General features: G+C 53.9%; 1 protein-coding gene across 1 annotated transcript in view; it reads left to right on the forward strand.

The window, feature by feature from the left end:
- EPS8L2 (EPS8 signaling adaptor L2) overlaps positions 1-18326 on the forward strand; it is a 63206-nt gene that overhangs the window by 18707 nt on the left and 26173 nt on the right. Inside the window, exons 2-3 of the mRNA XM_065686506.1 lie at positions 2423-2487; positions 4020-4075. Coding sequence (XP_065542578.1) covers positions 2444-2487; positions 4020-4075 — 100 coding nt within the window. The 5' untranslated portion in view covers positions 2423-2443. The remainder of the gene's footprint in view (positions 1-2422; positions 2488-4019; positions 4076-18326) is intronic.

Genomic DNA, 18326 nt, shown 5'->3' on the forward strand with positions numbered 1-18326 from the left:
AAGGAGCAGTTTATAAGCAGCCCCTCACTGCGGGTCAGTGGTGTTAATGCTGGGCCCGGCAGAAGACTTTTGGAGCACTGGGGACCACGTAAGAGCCTTCTGCTCTCTGTGTATGGTGGATGTTCCTCAAGCAGCACATTAACAAGTCATTATGACAGCTGCAGGGTCCAGTGGCCTTTCCACTAGCTGCTTATCCTGCCTTCCTCTTGAGAGCCCAAGTTTATCACTGCTTCCTTATCAGCTACAGAGAGATAAAGAACTGGCTCATTTTATGGCCAGTCCTGCTTTACCCTGCAGCTGAGCACCAACTCCTGCCACTGTCACAGGGGCTGCTCCTTTGGCAGCTAACAGGCTTCGACCAGGGATCCTCTAAAAGCAGGAGGAGATTCCAACACTGTCTTTTGGACAGAGCTCCTGAAGGAGGAATAACAACCAGGGTGACCTGGGCTGCATCCCAGGTTCCTCCTGTTGTGTCACACTAGGGCCTGGGAGCCAGCTTGGTGCCACTTACCTGCTGGCATCACCTGGATTTCAGTCTGTTAAGGACACAGCCCTGGGGCACTAAGTGGAAGGGAGCCAGGAATGTTCCATTAACAGGCAGAAACATTCCCAGGTATGATCCTGAGCCGTGGCACCGAGGCGATTGGATGGTGCAGGGTAAACAGACCAAGGCTGGGTTTATAAGAGCCCGTTCCCTTCTCCAGGTATCTTATGCTAATGCCCACAGATGTGGGAGATAGGAAGGGGAGGAGGAGGGTAAAAGGAAACCAGCAGACAGCTATTAACAGGGGGAAAATTCACAGGTACCCAGGCTTGGGCCCAGGGACGGGTTTCATTACACTGCCAGGGGCTGGCAGAACACCAAGTTTCTGCTCTAACGTGTGTGTGAGTCTGTATCTGTGTGTGCACAGACTTCGGTATCAACCACGAGATGGAAAGGGGAGATTTTAACATAGGAGCTGCAAAATCCATGTCAGGGCAATTTCTAACAGCGTCCCAGTGCCGTCACAGGAGGGTTTCTGTGACACAGAGGAGGGTGGAAGCCCCAAACCGCCCTTCTTTGGGATGTGTGGCTGTGCAGAACTGATAGCAGGGTACAACACACACGAGCCGTGTGCTTCCCCTGGATCTCCACAAAACACATCCCTCTGAGCAACAGCTTTGTTCAGAGCCCAGAGAAACCCAGAGCCTGCCCTCACCTCGGGCTGAAACACGCAGCAAAATACCACAAATGAGCGTTTCCAACGGGAGGAATAGGAGCGGATGGGTAAGGAATCCAGGGCAGCTCTGCTGACAGCCCAACAGGCCCTGCCCCAGAGTCAGCCTCCAGAGAGGAAATCCCAGGTGCCAGGGATGGCTCCGAAGTATTCCCTGGGGATGTCACATCTTTCAGCCTAAACTCAGGAAAACCCCACGTTCAAAGGTGCCCTCACAGGGAATCTCACTCAAGACACTGATTTCTTCCTTCAGGCCAGCAATGAGAGTGTTTTAAAGCCGACCCATGTTTTAAAGCCACACCTTTGGATTCTGACCACATTGTGGTGAGCAGGGTCTGACCCCAGCCCATGGCAGGAGCCTCCTGAGCTTCTCAAAGAGGATAAAAATACCTGACGACTTTGTCTTGGCTTTGCTTCAGCTCCTGCACTGGAGCAGGGGTGAACGTCTCGGATGCTAATACAAAGCATCCTGAGGTTTGGTTATACCGTGTTTTATACCTTGTTTGCCCTTTACCTTTTTCCCTCCCCTTGAAGTTGTGCTCTCAGAGCAGAGCCTGCATCTCTCTCAGATCTCCTCTCATGGTATTTGTAATTCTCATCTGAAAGAGGAGGGAAATAACCTGCCTGTTTCTCACCAAGCACTCAGCCATCGCAGTGAACTCCTCTCCATCCTCACGTGCCAGTGGGGCAGCACCCACAGTTATCTCATGATTCCCTATATGGCAATGCCCTGGGAAGGATGCTTTAACTGGTCTAGAGCTTGAAATTGCTGCGTAACAGAAGATAATGGCACTATAGGCATTAAAAGTGACTCAGGACACATAACAGCACATGGCCACAGGGATCCGTGTGTGTGTTAATGGTCTCTGACAGGCCATGAAGGCAAAAGCCACATCCACCCACCCATCCATCCCTGCTGAACCGCAGGCAGGGCTGCTTCACTAGGAAAAGACATGCTGGAATACCACAGTTGGGATGTGCCTGGAAGGGATGGGCAAGAGGGGAGAGGTGGGCATAGGGTTGGGAAAGGCATCCTGGTCAGAGCTGTGAGGTGTCTGAGCCACAGGGCAGACCAAAGAAGCCCCATGGTGCTCACTTCACTGCTTGGAGAGCCCAGATGAAGGTGGAAAGGGCAGCACACACATGGATACATCATCTGATGGTGTTTTCTAACACTAACCCTGTCTCTTCTGCTTCTGCTGCAGTTGCCTGTCCTGTGAAGCAACATGAGTCTCAAGGGATCCCTCAGCAGCAACCCTGGCTCTTCAAAGTAAGGATCTCCATGGTGGGCTTCCTCCATGCTGGCACCTCTTCCCCTTCCTACCAAAGAGGGGGATGCTCCCAGTGGTCCCACTGGTCCCTAAGTCCCTGGTGATTGTTTCACCCTTCCTGGGCACCTCACAAGCTGTGCCCATAGCCAGAATCGCTGCCTCCTGTATCCTGCATGCTGGTTATGGCTCATTAGGTGGAGGGAAGAGAGGGGCACCAGGAGCCTCTGCACCTGCAGTTTGGGTGCTTCAGCAGCTTCCCAATGGAGCCAGAACCCCCAGCTCTCCCTCCCTCCTGCATGCTCCTGGTCTCTGGAGAGCAGGGTGTAGGTGTGTGAGCACCATGAACCACTGCCTGCCCTCAGGGGGACACAGGGACAGCGCAGAGAGTGCCACTGGCCAGCCACTGGCTCACTGCACCGGGCAGGCCAGTGCCTGAAACCCTGAGGTCCTGCTTTGATCCTCCCCTGCCAAGCCTGAGCTGCTGGGCACAGCACAGGCATGGGGGGGTGGCCCTACTGGGAATATAACCCATGCTTGGAGACCTGACACCCCAAAACTCAAGTGTTTGCACACAGCTATGGCTTTAAGCTGCCAGAGGGGAGACTGAGCTGAGCTCTTAGGCAGAAGCTCTTCCCTGGGAGGGTGCTGAGGCGCTGGCACAGGGTGCCCAGAGAAGCTGTGGCTGCCCCATCCCTGGCAGTGCTCAAGGCCAGGTTGGACGCAGGGGCTTGGAGCAAGCTGCTCCAGTGGAAGGGGTCCCTGCCCGGGGCAGGGGCTGGAGCTGGAAGAGCTTTAAGCTCCTTTCCAACCCAAACCAGGCTGGGGTTCTGTGAATTGGTCCTTCCACATTTTTACATTGGACAAGTTCTGTATTTGAGCCCTGCCTTCAAGGAGCACATCTCAGAAGGGTCGATTAACAAGGGATCTTAATGTTGGTCCTTACACAAGATTCAGGTAGGCTCAGGTACAGTGTGGATGGGTCTCCATTTACCTGCCCTGCTCCCTCTAAGAACCCTGCTTACCACACACTGGGAGCCCCTGTCCCTAAAACAGCCCCTCCAGAAGCAATGTCCTTCCAGGGGACACTGTGTAAAGGTAACTCCAGTGGGGACAGGCCCCAACGGGCTCCTCTGTCTCCTGTTTCCAGCTGCTGGATTCAGTGACGTGCCCGCGGTGTGGGTATCAGCTGGGGTTGCAGAGGGAGCTGCTGGCACAGGCAGCCAAGCAAAGGCTTTGCCTGCTAATTTGGAGTCATGGAATGGGTTGTGTTAGAAGGGATCTTAAAGCTCTTCCAGCTCCAACCCCTGCCACAGGCAGGGACCCCTTCCACTGGAGCAGCTTGCTCCAAGCCCCTGTGTCCAACCTGGCCTTGAACACTTACTATCATACCATGTGTGACAGACATGATGAGGGTAGGGCTAATCCCATTCATGACAGCAGCAGTGCTGACGGTGCTGTGAGCTGCAGCGGGAGAGGAGATGTTACCAAGATCCGGGAGCTGATGGTTTCTTTGTACCTTTGTCTTTTCCAGTGGCAGCATGGGCAGAGCAGATGGAGCCTCCAAGCTGAGTGCAAAGGACCTGTATGGTAAGTTGTGTCCACAAACTCATCTAAGGCTTCAGTCTGAGCAAGCTGCTCCAGTGGGAGGTGTCCCTGCCCATGGCAGGGTGTTGGAGCTGGAGGAGCTTTAAGGTCCCTTCCAACCCAAACCAGTCTGGCATTCTATGGCAAAAGCACCTCTGAGGATCTGGATGTGGCTGTTGGGGAGTTTTAGGCTGGAATTCAATCAAAGCCTCATGACTCCAGCCCTCCATACACCACAGGCTGGCCTGATGTGGCAGCAAGTGCCACCACCTCCTGTGCTGGGCCCAGCTGTGCTTTTGTGAGGGCAAGCTGTGCAGATCATTGCTTCCCCTCACCCAGACCCTCTGCAGTGTGTTCCTGAGATACCCTGATAAAGGCCTAACAGAAGAGAGACTGTCCTCAGCAGGTTAATGATTATCCTCCTGTAACTACTCAGTGAACCATGACAACTCCAGTGCCCTTTGGCTCTCTGGAGGCAGAGGGAATTGGAAGGATGGTGCTTGGGCAGAGCCTGGTAGCACTGTGTTTATAAAGCACCTCAGCTCTGGAGTAGCCAGGGAGGCACTGGGTGAAGAGCTGCAGAGAACATGTAGGTGTCAGTACCAGGTAGTCCTGATCTTTGTGGGTCCCTTAATGCATCCCAGGTGAAAACTTGGCCTGGGGAGTGGGCAGAGCAGGCAGAAAGTTGTCACCTCCCTCAGTCACCGCCTGGATAAGAAGATGGGGGGAACACCAGCAGGTTTTGGGGTCTCTGAGCTTCCAAACTGTCCCACCTCAGAGCTCTCAGTGTGCCTGGTTGGTGGTTCTGATGGGTACAAACCATCTGCCCGTGCCCCCCATTGCAGAGCTGATATTTGATGAGAAACGTCCCTTTGCAGCCCCCAAGTGAGGGTGGTTTGTCCCTGGGGAGTGCCTTTGGTGCTGAAGGGGTTTGACTGGAGGTTGGTCAGTGTGGAGTGGCCTGGGGCAGTGTCCCACAATGACTTACAGTGCCTGGGGACAGGCTGGTGGCAAGGTGGAGGCTGTGCTTGGTGGATGCAGTGTTAAAGTCATTGATACCTCTGATTAGCTGCAAAGAAGTGAAACAAGGAAATAAAGGTAGAACAGAAACCTGCTGTTACTGCCTGAGGCTCTTTGGGGCCTGCATGGTGCATGATGGGCCAGTGCCAAGTGGGTGTTTGATCTGTGTCAGTCACTTGCCTGGAGCCCAAAGGACACAGGATGAGCCCAGAAGGAAGCAACAGGAGATGTGGAAGTGTTTGGGTGCTGCCCCACTCTGCACATGGCTCCTCCTACCTCTAATGGCATCATTCCTTTTGCTCTGCACCAAAGGCTCCTGCAGATCTGATCAGGGCAGAAAGATCCCTGTGAGGTGAACAGAACCCTTACAGACACGTGTAGAAATGAATCAGAGATCCAACAACTATGCTGGAAGCACAGCCCAGAAGCAGGTTGGTGCCCGAGGGCAAAGGCAGCCCATGGTTTGGAGCTGTTAGGGTCTCAGGGTGGGATGTACCGGTCAGCACAAGCAAGGACCAAGCCACAGTACCTGCTGCACCGCCAAAGCCAGTGAAGGGAAAGGCTGAAACTGCCTTTAAAACAAACAGAGTTGCTCAAATAAGCCATTTTCGGTACTGAGTTACAGGTTTTAAAGGGCTTTTTTGCACATGGACACACCCCAAAAGCAAATTTTACCAGGGATGGGACCTCTCGGACCAAATTCCAGCAAAGCAGGCCTCAAGAGGAGTAAATCAGCTGCCCATTAGCTCCCTGCAGCCGCCTGAGGCCAGCAGTGATTTAGGTTAGATATAAGGCCCAAACCAGTCTGGGCTGCTCTGATTTACTGCACACAGCAGTTGGCTGGCTCAGCCCAGCACCACATGAGCACATCCTGTGCATCCTGAGGGCTTTTCCTTGGCAGGACTTTAAACTCACCCCCTGCTTCAAGATGCTGTCAAAGGACACTCAGCATGTGTTAAACCAGCATTTAAACACCTGGGTCCCCTTGGCACTCGCATCTTCCCTCCCCCAGCATCAGTTTCTGCTGTGAGCTGGCACATTTGGGGATGGAGAGCAGGCCAGAACTGAAATTCCAGGGAGAATTATGTTTCATAATGAAAACAAACCACACCAAGCTCAGCTGGCCTTGATTCTGGGATCACGATGCTGCCAAGGGACAGCTTGGAGCTCACACCACTGATATTCCCATTTTCCTCCAGTGTCATCAGGCTGCACCCTCAGCCTGTGCATACTGCCAGGCCTGCAAAGAAGTGAGCACAGTGATTCCCAGATTCACACAGGTACTGCATTGGAAGCTCCCTGGATAGCATACACAATGCTCCAATGCACACAGAGGGCTAAATATTATTTCTATGGGAGTGAGGCCTTGGGTTGAGGTTTCAGCCTGGAGAAGAGAAGGCTCCTGAAGGGGAGACCTTAGAGCAGCTGCAGTGCCTAAAGGGGCTGCAGGGAACCTGGAGAGGGGCTTGGGACAAGGGCCTGTAGGGACAGGCCAAGGGGAATGGCTTGAACCTGCCCGAGGGGAGACTGAGATGAGCTCTTAGGCAGAAGCTCTTCCCTGGGAGGGTGCTGAGGCGCTGGCACAGGGTGCCCAGAGGAGCTGTGGCTGCCCCATCCCTGGCAGTGCTCAAGGCCAGGTTGGACACAGGGGCTTGGAGCAAGCTGCTCCAGTGGAAGGGGTCCCTGCCTGCGGCAGGGGTTGGGACCAGAGGAGCTTTAAGGTCCCTTCCAACCCAAACCATTCTGATTCTATAATATCTTCCCCTCTCTATCCCTGCCAGAGCTGATACCCCTTTAAGTGCTTAGCTGTCCTCATTGGAGTTCCTGGCTGTCACAGGAGCAGGACACTCATCCTCTCCTCCTGCCTTACCAGAGCAGTATCCCATTTGCTCAGCTCCCCATTCTGGAAGAGTCTGCACAGAGCACGCCCCAGCTCTGCTGGGGAATGGCTGGTACTATCAAGTTGCCACCTTACTCAATGCACAGCCACCAGCTGAATTAATGTTAATGCATACCATAAATAAATTAAGCTACTTCTCCACTTACTGGCATCTGTTCTGCACCTAGATGAAAGCCCAAGGAGGGGGGAAACCAGGATGGCTCTGGAAGAAGCCAAGGAAAGGCTGGAAGGGAGCATTTCTGCTTCCCATGGCAGGCTTCTGCCACCTCTGCCTGTGGGTGACTTCTGTAGGTGACCACCTAAGCACGGTTCCATGGTTGATCAGACAGTACTGCCTCTCGTGATGCATTGTGCAGTGTAACCATGAGCGGAGGGCAGTTTGATGCTGACAGTGGGTTTCGCACAGGGCTGTAAGATAGAAATGGCTCTGCAGCAGCATTCAGAGCATCCCATTCCTGTTTGGCTGCTGTGTCTGTCCCTGTGGTGCTCAGCTGCTTCCCAGCACCCCTGGCCAACTCCTCGGGTGTCTTTGCCTCTCACTTCAAGTGCTGGCGCACAGAAGTGCCCTGCAGATCCAAAACCAGGGCCACAGAACTGAGCAGGGGGACATGGAGGGGCACTGCAGAGCTGGGACCCAGTGATCCAGCCAGCTGGCTCCAGCCTGCCCACCCCAGCCTCAATACACTCAGCTGTGGGAAAGACTGAAACCTGTAAGGATGCAGGGCTGGAAGAGGGATTCTGGAGCAAGAGCAGCAGTGCTGCCCAGCCCACGAGGCACTATCGCTTGACACTGCACCTCCATGTAACCCAAGCCAGGCCCCAGTGCTGTAACAGGACACGGGGCACCAACACAAAGAGAAGAGCCGTTCCTGCTGCCCAGCGTGGTCCTGGACAGGTATCAGCTGCCTGGGGAGCTGCAGGGACAGAGCCTGCACTGGTGCTGTGCCCATGGGCTGCCAGCGGCTGTGTTAGGCAGAGGCCACTGGCCCTGGTTAGGCAGAACACGCTGATAGAGGAGGAGTAAATTATGTTTAATGGTCACAAACCAGCTCGTGGGGGTCTTTCACAGACCTCCTTTGTCTCCAACAGGGCCTTCAGCCTCCAGGCACATGGGCACATCTCCAAGGTGGGGTCCCTGCTGTGAGATACCCATCACAGACTTGGGCCACCTCAAGAATCACCCCAAAAGCAGACAGAAACATTGACTCAACAGTGTTGCTTTCCCTAGAGCTGCATTTACTAGTGATGGCTCAGCCTGAGGACCACCAGAAGGGGCATCAGTTGCTCTTAGTTATCGCCTGCCCAAACCCTGAGCTTGGTCATTATCCCAGCTGGAGCCCACAGGGCCATTCCCAGTGGGAGCACTGAGGTGCTGCTCCTTCCCCACAGCCCTCTGGAAGAGGGTTTGTGCATGGATTTAACCCACACTGGCACTGCCTGCAAGACACAGCCCCAGCAGGATGGTGGCTGGAGACTGAGCTTGCTACAGCTACGTGGCTGCATAGGAGAGGACCGTGCCTGTGCCTAAACCCAAGGGGATGTGGGCAGCGTCCGAACGGTGTCACTGACAACCGTGTCCCTCAGACGCAGATGCATCCCCCGGGTCTGTTAGCAGAAGCTAAAGCAGGAAAGCACTGAACTCACGGAGGTGATTCCCGAGGTTCCAAGCAGGGTGCAAGGCTGGTGTTTGGATTTAGGTGCATCTGACTCAGGAGATACCAGGCCTCTAGTGCTATCATCCCACAGGAGACCCAGCAAAGCCCAAGACTGCCTGCCATGGAGAGGGGGAACCACTTCCCTTGGGCTGCCCTGCAGATTCCCTTTGGGAAATGACAGGGGGATTGAGGGACCTGGTGCTGATGGCAGCAGCACCAACTTAACAGCAATTTCCTAGGTCCTGTATGTATTGCTCTTTCCAAGGGGCCTGCCCTGCTTGCCCAGACTTCCAGAGCACTGGATGGGGGAGATGGACACACAGCTCTGTGTCTCCATCCACCTCCATGGCCATGGCCAATGCATTTTCCCCCTGGGCATGGCTTTCCCCTTTGCTAGGACAGACTGAAAGCTGCTCGGAGCAGGGAGCATCCCTGGATGCTCTTTCCCAGTACAATGGGACAGTGACAGGGAGAGAAGAGCTCCAGCAGTAGGTGGGTGAGAGGCAGTGCAGTTCCCCAGTGCTGAGTTCCCCACTGCAGTGCCTGAGACATTCATTCCCCATCCCCTCCCCTGCCAGGCCTGAATAACTCCCTTGTCCTCCTCCACTGCTCCCTTGGTGCCATTTCAGCTTCTTTCTTCACATCCCCTTTCCCACCCGAGATTCCAGGTTCAGATTTCCCCGGCTCCTCTCTGACATTGCCTTGTGGTGACCCTTGCATTCAGAACCTCAGACACTTAAAACTCCAACTGGAAAAAGGGTTAGAAGATAAACAGGAAAGCAGCATTCCTGCTGGCTCCTGTGGATCAAACCCCGTGTGGTGAAGACAGGGTGGGTTGAGAGATGTGACCACAGTCCCTATGGATGCAACTGTGTGGGGTACAGCTGTGGGACCATACAGCCCCCACACAGAAGGCACTTGTGTGGGGTAAAGAGGCTGAATGGGGGGTGCTCCCACCACACTGCCCCAGACTGCCTGTGGGTTATTGTGGGGTTTCTTCTGCTCTTTTCGCATTGTATGTGTTGTCTGAGAGGGCAGAACAGCCTCAGGGTTGCTGTGACCCCAGGTTCCTGGTGCCTGGGGGGGATTTGAGCCCTTCTTTCCTGCTGCTGGCATGGGGGATGCCTGTGGTGTTATATGGGGGTCACAGCCTGGTTTGTGCTGGAAGGGACCTTAAAGCTCCTCCAGCTCCAACCCTTGCCACAGGCAGGGACCCCTTCCACTGGAGCAGCTTGCTCCAAGCCCCTGTGTCCAACCTGGCCTTGAGCACTGCCAGGGATGGGGCAGCCACAGCTTCTCTGGGCACCCTGTGCCAGCGCCTCAGCACCCTCCCAGGGAAGAGCTTCTGCCTAAGAGCTCAGCTCAGTCTCCCCTTGGGCAGGTTCAAGCCATTCCCCTTGGTCTGTCCCTACAGGCCCTTGTCCCAAGCCCCTCTCCAGGTTTCTATGCATGGGGCAGCAATGCTCATGGCTGGCACGTTACTTTGGTCTGGAAACTCTTGGAGTGAATGAGAAGGCTCTCATTGAGCTTGGGACAGCCCAAGGCATGAATGGTGTGTGGTAGCAGGGAGCTGCTCTGTTGATAAGGTGTCAGCAGCTGCTGGGAGGTGTCAGGAGGCCAAATTCCTCCTCAGCACACACAACATTTCCCCCAGCTCAGCCCAAGTGCTCACATTCCTGCTTTATTAGCTGAAGACACAGCCCACTCGAGAAGAGCAAATAAACCTGACCCACCTCCTGGGTTGTGCAAGGATGGAGCTCAGCAAGAAACACTGCGTGCAGTGTGCAGGACCTACAGGAACACTCTGTCTGCTGGGCAGGACCCAGGGCTGCTCCCTGAAGAGAATCAGGGTATTGAGGAGCTGCAGGGAAGCTCAGAAGTGAAGGTGCTCCCTTTTCCCCTCTACAACCAGCAATCCCTGCATGGAGCAACTGCTCAGGGTTGTTACCCACAGGACCACCCTTTCTCCCACCCTTGGTACCACTGGGATGCTGTTCCAGGGATCCTCTGCCCCTCTCCGCACTACTCCCCATCCCTAGATGCTGTAACCACGTATTCCAGCTCTAAGCTGGGCCCAGCAGGCAGAGTTATCCCAATCTCCATGCACACAACCCGCCAGGCTGAAGGGAGTGTTCACAGCCACATCCTAACTCCCTGCAGAAAAGGGTGTTGCATGGAAATGGGGAGGGAACTTGGCACAAAGGATGTGGTTTGGTTTCCTGGACCAAGCTGATAACGCCGTCCCTCCAGGATGTGCATCGATCCTGCCTCTTTTCCTCGTTTATTACTCCCTTTCATACCTTCCAGTCCTTACACAGCCAAACAGGACGCTCCCTTCCAGCCCAGATTTCAGCTTCCTCACTGGGATTTCAGCCCAGCACCAGTTTGAGCCCTTGGGTAAAATCCACCTCCTGCTGCCACAGCTTCTCCCATTTCCTCAGTGGCCACTGGTGCCAGTGGGGAACATCAGTCCCACAGCGCTGGTTAGCCACAAGGCACTGGTGGCAGAAAACATTCTGGCTCTGCAGTTCTCCCCACATCTCTGTGTAGGAGGCAAGACTAAAGCAAACTGGCTCAGAAGGGACTGACCAACTGAAGCGAGTTCAGTTACAGAGCCTGTTATAGGGTTTTGTCCCCTGAAAGGAGGATTTCAGGGCTCATTGGGCTAAATCCTTACAGGCAAGAGATGAGAGAATTTAGCAGAGTGTGTGCATAGAATGATAGAAATGCTTAGGCTGGAAAAGACCTTTAAGATCACCAAATGCAACCGTTCCCCAGCACTGCCAAGGCCATCACTAACCTATGTTCCCAAGTGCCACATCTACACAGCTTTTAAACACCCCCAGGGACATTCAGTGCCTCCCTACCCTCAAGCATGTTCCACATGGCATCCATACTCATTCAGAGCTTTCTGGATCACCCATACCATTCATAGAGCAATGTCTGGGCTCAACGATGGCACAGCTGTGATTCACTTATCATTGCTCTTCAGGCCACAGCAGTGGATCACATCAGCCACCTTCCTCCAGGCAAGATCCCTGTGCTAAGAGGTTTATTCTCCTGCCAGACACCAAAAGCAAGGGACAAAGCTGTGCTGTTTTGCCACCTCTCTGGCTCTCTTGGCAGTCACAAAGGGAAGAGTACAGTGATGATCACCATGGGCTCATGCCAGCTTTTACCACCTGCAGATGTTTGCTGTACCAGTGCCACAGCCCTGGAGCTTTCCTTGCCCTTTGCAGCCCAGCCCCTGTATATCCAAAGAGTCCCCCACTGCTGCCGCTCCTGAAGGTCACAGAAGATAAGCCAGTTAAACAGAGCTTAGACACCAACCTGCACCTTTAACAGCAGCTTCCACCTAATTTCAGGGAAACCATCACTATATTCTTCTAATGCTTATTTATCACATGGGGATTATGCAGATTCTCTGCCTCCCAGGGCAGGGGGTGGGTTGGATGACACCCTTGCAAGACACTGTAGAACTGCAGAGTGTCCCCATGGGATAGGTGTCAGATGAACCAGGAGGAAATGAGCTCCTGCTGCCAACATGCCACCCTTCATACATACACAATCATATGTACATACAGGCAGAGAGGGGCCAGGGCTGTGAGAAGGGCACCAAGAGACACCCAGGACAAGTGACCTGAGTCCTGCAGCCTCTTGTGGCCAAGGGAGTTCACCTCTGCAAGGTGAAGGATCCCTTTCTTAGAGCCAAACAGGCACAGATCTCCCCACAGCATCATTCTGTGTGTGGTGTATTCGGATCAGCCCAGCACAACCAGAGCCAGGTCCAAGCTAGGGCAAGTAACAGTGAATCCAGGGAAAGCTCTCCAATGTTTCAACACATTGGTTTGAAGGAAATAAACCAAAAAGTCCATTTTTAAAGCACGCACACTTCTTGGATAGATGGAGCCTAAGGCTGTGCCTGGAGAGGGGCTTTGGACTAGGGTCTGTAGGGACAGGCCAAGGGGAATGGCTTGAACCTGCCCGAGGGGAGACTGAGCTGAGCTCTTAGGGAAAAGCTCTTCCCTGGGAGGGTGCTGAGGCGCTGGCACAGGGTGCCCAGAGAAGCTGTGGCTGCCCCATCCCTGGCAGTGCTCAAGGCCAGGTTGGACACAGGGGCTTGGAGCAAGCTGCTCCAGTGGAAGGGGTCCCTGCCCGTGGCAGGGCTTGGAGCTGGAGGAGTTTTAAGGTCCCTTCAACCCAAACCAGGCTGGGGTTCTGTGATTTTGTGATCTGCAGCCTGGATCTTTAATCCTTCCTGTGTTTAACTCAAACCTGAGCACTGGGAAAGGAGATTCCAGTGTTCCAGCATCCTGCTGTCCCCGGAAAGCCCGGCTCTTCTGAGGCCCTGTGGTTGTATTTGTGGATGCCAGGAGGAAACACAAAAATAGCAGTTTCCAGGGTGTGGGGTGCAGGTAGGAGCCAAGGACACAGGAGGGACCTCAGAAGGAAGAGCAAGCAGACATCTTAAAGCAAGGGACAGGAAAGAGACTGTGCAGAAACAGCTCCTTGCTCATGGTGGGCAGCCCCGAGGCAAAATAAAGGCACTTTTGTTTTAGTTCTGCCACTTTGGAGGTAATGCAGAAATTCCCCAGGGAGAATCAGCAGAGGGAGGGAACATCTGCATTTCATCCCTGTGCTGGCGCTGCTGCTGTCTGGAAAAGGCTAAAAATGGCTTAGAGGGGCTTTTTCCCCCTGAACCAGCTCACCCAAGCGCAGGGATGGCTCTGGGCTATGCAGCACTCCGAGGTTTCAACAGGTCCCCAAGATTCCTAAGGGCTTCTCCAGGCGTTTTCCCAGAGGGACACACCGAGTCCATCCCTGACCATGACATATCCAGCTTCTTGAGCTTGGAGGATAGGGCAGAGGCATCAGAGGGACCCCACAGAGTCTGTAACAACCAGCCACAGCCCTGACCACTGCTACAGACCCATGGGCTGCTCTGCCAGAAACCAGCTTCCCTCTGGGAACAGCATCCCCCCGGAAATCCTTTCTTCCCTCAAGGAATACCAACTCCTGGCACAGCTCTGCACAGAGAAGTCCCTATGGAAGGGTCCTTTCAGTGCTACAGACTTTCCCCTGTCCCAGTGTAAACCCCCTTTGTTTCCAGACCAACCACTTCAGCTTTTTCCACTCCCTTTTAAGGAGGGGATGGGGTGTCTCAGAGTCCGAATGTGCCTCCATCCCACACAGCAGCAGTGTTCTCATTTCCAGTAGTGTCATCTATTTACACCAGAAATGCTGGGTGAGGAAATTGAGGTTATGGAGACAAAGAATCAGTGTCTCACCTGTGCCACGAATCCCTGGGGGATGTGTTGCCTGTTCCAGACCTTGCCCCACATTTCAAGTAGGGCAGACTGCAATTAAACCCCCAGCACACAGAAAGTGCCATTGACCCTTCAGTGCCAGGCTAAGGTAGGAAGTAGCCGTGCTGGGATATTAAGTAGTTTATAGTTTACTCGAGGTCACTCTGAAGCTAAGGGCTGAGCAGGGAGCTCTGCTGTGGGTGTCTGAGCTCCTTCCCTCTGAACTATTCTTGCTTCACCTCTAAATCGGTGCTGGTGGTATCAAAGAGAAACCTGGCACCTCCATTAACACCTCTGTGAGCATAGAATCACAGAATGGTTTGGGTGGGAATGGACCTTAAGCTCATCCAGCCCCAACCCCTGCCCCGGGCAGGGACCCCTTCCACTGGAGCAGCTTGCTCCAAGCCCCTGTGTCCAACCTGGCCTTGAGCACTGCCAGGGATGGGGCAGCCACAGCTTCTCTGGGCACCCTGTGCCAGCGCCTCAGCACCCTCCCAGGGAAGAGCTTCTGCCTTAGCTCTAACCTGATAACCGATACCCAATAAACCTTCCCCTGTTTCAGTTTGAACCCATCACCCCTTGTCCTATCACTCCAGTCCCTGATGAAGAATTCCTCTCCAGCATCCCCGTACCCCCTCTTTCAGACACTGGAGCCAGTCTGAGGCCTCCATACATGTCCATCAACAAATCATTTCTGTTTGCCAGCACCAGCCACTTCAGGGCTGCCAGGATCAGGCAGAGGCAGAGCACAAGCTGTGTTTGCAGTCACAGGGATACAGGGCGCAAAGCACTCGGGTGTCCTGCCAAGCTGGTGGCACAGCTCAGGCTTAAAGTGTTGGACAAGGGTTTACAAGCTTTAAAGTCAGCTTGAAACCAGCTTCTCTCAACCCCTGCCAAGCTCTGAATGAAAGCAGCCCCTCTCTTTTCATGCTGGTTATCTTTGTATGTTTAGTGTGCTCCCGTGGCCAGAGAGGGGTTTGGTACCATTGCTCAGCCCTGTGACTTTGGAGCAGCATCAAGAGGAGCTTAAATTAAAAGCTCCTCTCTGCTGGCCAAAGGGAATGGTGCAAACCCCAAGCTAAATCCCATGGAAAGCTTGTTCTGGAGAGACACCTGCTGGCAATGTCCATAGGGCTGAGCTGGACCACACAGATCCTGCTTCCCTGGAAGCCAAGAAGGAATAAAAGCAAAGGGAATCCCAGAGGGAAAGTTCACGCTACCAAGGTGGAACCCAAAGGCAAAGCAGGCTGCAAACCCGCACGTGTCCCAAGCCCCAGTCCCAACTCCAGCAGCACTTTGCAGCCCCAAAGCAGGGCAGGTCACAGGAGCAAGAGCACCCAATAAACACTTAAACAAGAGAGCATGAGAAGGACCCACACTGTAACGTACCCGAGAGGTGTGAGCTTGTGCAGCCATAACCAGTCTCTAAGCACCCTCCCCACCAGCCTCTGCTTCTGGGACAGCCAAAGAACCCCCACATCACCACAGGGTCTGAGCTCAAAGTGAACCAGGAGCATTCCAGGGCCTGGCTGGGCTGATTGGAAATCCCATCACGTTCTAGGCAGGAGAAATCTGGGCATGAAGCTGCATGTTCCATGCAGGAGCACACACACGTGTGAGGAAGGAGTGTACAGGAATCACTCACAGGGATCCTGGCAATCAGTGCTGAGAAGGCACGTGCCTGTGTTAACTGTCTGGGAAAGCAGCAGATCCAGCTTCTCCTTCTTTTGCCCGGGATCTGCTGGCAGGAGGTTTAAGTAGGAGCTATTCAGGTGAGAAGTGAATACAAGAACATCCTCAGGACTAAGCTAAAGCTCCAGACTGCTTGCTTTGGGGGTTGTCTTCTGCTCTTGTCCCAGGAAGATGCTCTCTTTGCTGCATTTCCTCCTTGCCAGCGCTCTGTTGCTTGCAAGGCTTACAAGAGAACACACATCAGAGGTGGCAAATTACCCCCCAGCCAACACTTGGGCTTTTTCTTCATCACTATGACCAGCTTCAGGAACCTCCATCCTTCCTGATCCTGACTTCATTTCTGTCCTATCCCTGCAGTGCACTGACCCCTCCGCTGTCTCTGTGCAACTCTGTGTGTGTGGGACAAGTTCACCCAAGCAAGCTCAGGGAAAGGGATGGACAGGATGCATGGTCTGAACTGGTGCTGGGGCAGCTGCTGGAGGTGGTGTCTCTGTTTGCAGGAGTCTCAGTGATTGCTGGTGGCTTTGGAGGTGTCAAGGACAGCAGAAACCAACTCCACGGTTTGGGAGCAACCAGGGATTGCGCTGTCTTGGGGTGAAGTGGTCAGAGACGGTTTTTGCTGGGATATAGCCAGAAGAGAAGGAAAAGGCTGTCAGGGCAGCAGTGCTTCACAGAATCAACTGGGTTGGAAAAGCCCTTTAAGCTCACCCAGCCCAGCACTGCCAAGGCCACCACTGCCCTATGGCACTGAGGCCTCATCTCCACCGTGTGTGAACACTTGCAGGGCCGGTGACTGCAGCCCTGCCCTGGGCAGCCCCAGCCACTGCTTGTGTTGCAATGAAGCTTTCCCTTCTGTGGGTGCCCTCTTCCCCTCCATCCCCCCTGCTGGGCCTCTCCCCATGCAGAGCCCAAGGCAGGCAGGGGCACCACTCCCCCTTCCCTTTCCCTGAACACATTCCAGCTCCCCTCCCTGAGCTGGGAGTCCCCCCCAGTCTCTCCCACAGCAGCCATGATAAGATACACTTGTAAAGAGCCTGATAACAGATGTGCAAACAACACAAAAGCAGATCGGGCCCTGCTCCCCTCCACTCCCCCTTTGTCCCTGCTCCTATCACCCACTCTCCCTCCCTTCTTTGGTGGCCAATGTGCAGGAGAACCTGCTGACTCCTAAGGGAGCCCACGTTCTACCCTCAGGGATGGGGCTGGGTGGATTCTCTGTCTGCAGAGCAATTTGTGCCTCATCCCAGCCAGGGGCAAAGGCAGTGCTGAGGGAGACCATGTCTGGCCACAGTGGGCACTGAGAAGCCACTTCATGGAGGGGAACAAATGGTGTAGTGACTTCAGTAGTGCTATAGGAGCAGCAGCAGATAGGAAATGGTCGCTTCTACTTTACACAGGGGAGGGAAAAGCAAGACACCAGCACTGGTAAAGGCAGAGCTACCACTCGAGCTCCTTCATCCTTGCCCCAGAAAGGAAAGGATTTGCACAGAGGCAAACTAGGAAAGAATTCCTTGCAGAGGCAGGGATTTGTCCTGCTGGACGCACTAAAAGGAAGCAAACCACCTTCCAGAGGGCAGCAAAAGGAGATGTCAAACAACCCATGGTGGCCCCAGGCAGGAGCTACATTACCAGCACCTTCATTAGGCTGATGTCCTCACCCAAGGGGTGACCAGAGCCCTGGTTGCCTGTGGCCTGTCCAGTGGTCACTGCTCCTTATCCAGACTCCTTCCCACCTCCAGCCTCTCCTTGATCATCACTTCATTGTACTGTCTGCACTTCAGAATAGACTTATCCTCGCCTTGTGGGTCCTGCACCCCTTTCACAAGATCCTTTTCTTAATAAATTTGGAAAGAAAGCAAATGAATTCCTATAGGATATTTCTGGGTGCCAGAGAGAAGCCCCCGGCCCCCAGAAGGCATTACAGAGCTTTGAAGTACACTACAACTAAATGAAGATTAATACATCCTGCTCTAAACACATTTGCTGTGTTCTGAAGGCCCCTTGGTTGCGAGTGTGGCAACAGAGGAGATGGTGTTGTAACTCGGGCTTTAAGAAGGGTGCAAGTGTATAGAACTGCCATTGCGTTTCCTAAGCCGAGCAGGGACCAGAGGTGGTGAGGAAGATGTTTGAGATCACTCTGGGCTGGGATAGTTACTCCTCTGCTATTCCAGCCAAGTATTTAGGAGGAATCCCTGGCCAAGCACCAATGAAAGAGGTGGCAGAGGAAATTCTTACAGGATTCTTTTCAATGACCTCACAGAATTCCAAGCAGTTTCCTCCCTGTTGCTCCTTACTGCCACCTTCCAGTAAGAAATGCAGGAAGTGAAGGAACATTTCTTGCCTCATGCAAACATTGCACAAGGAACTCAGGCTCTGGCTGCCCTTGATCCCTATCTCTAAGTACAGCCCTTCACTGTGGCTTGCCAGGAAACACCAGAAAGCAAACTAAAACATCACAGCAGTGCAGAAGGTTCCTGCTGGAGGATGATTCAAGGGCTGTTACAGAATCATAGCATCATGGAGTGGTTTGGGATGAAGGGAGCTTAAAGCTCCTCCAGCTCCAACCCCTGCCACAGGCAGGGACCCCTTCCACTGGAGCAGCTTGCTCCAAGCCCCTGTGTCCAACCTGGCCTTGAGCACTGCCAGGGATGGGGCAGCCACAGCTTCTCTGGGCACCCTGT

This window comes from Lathamus discolor, chromosome 6, assembly GCF_037157495.1.
Source record: "Lathamus discolor isolate bLatDis1 chromosome 6, bLatDis1.hap1, whole genome shotgun sequence".
Taxonomy (NCBI): Eukaryota; Metazoa; Chordata; class Aves; order Psittaciformes; family Psittacidae; genus Lathamus; species Lathamus discolor.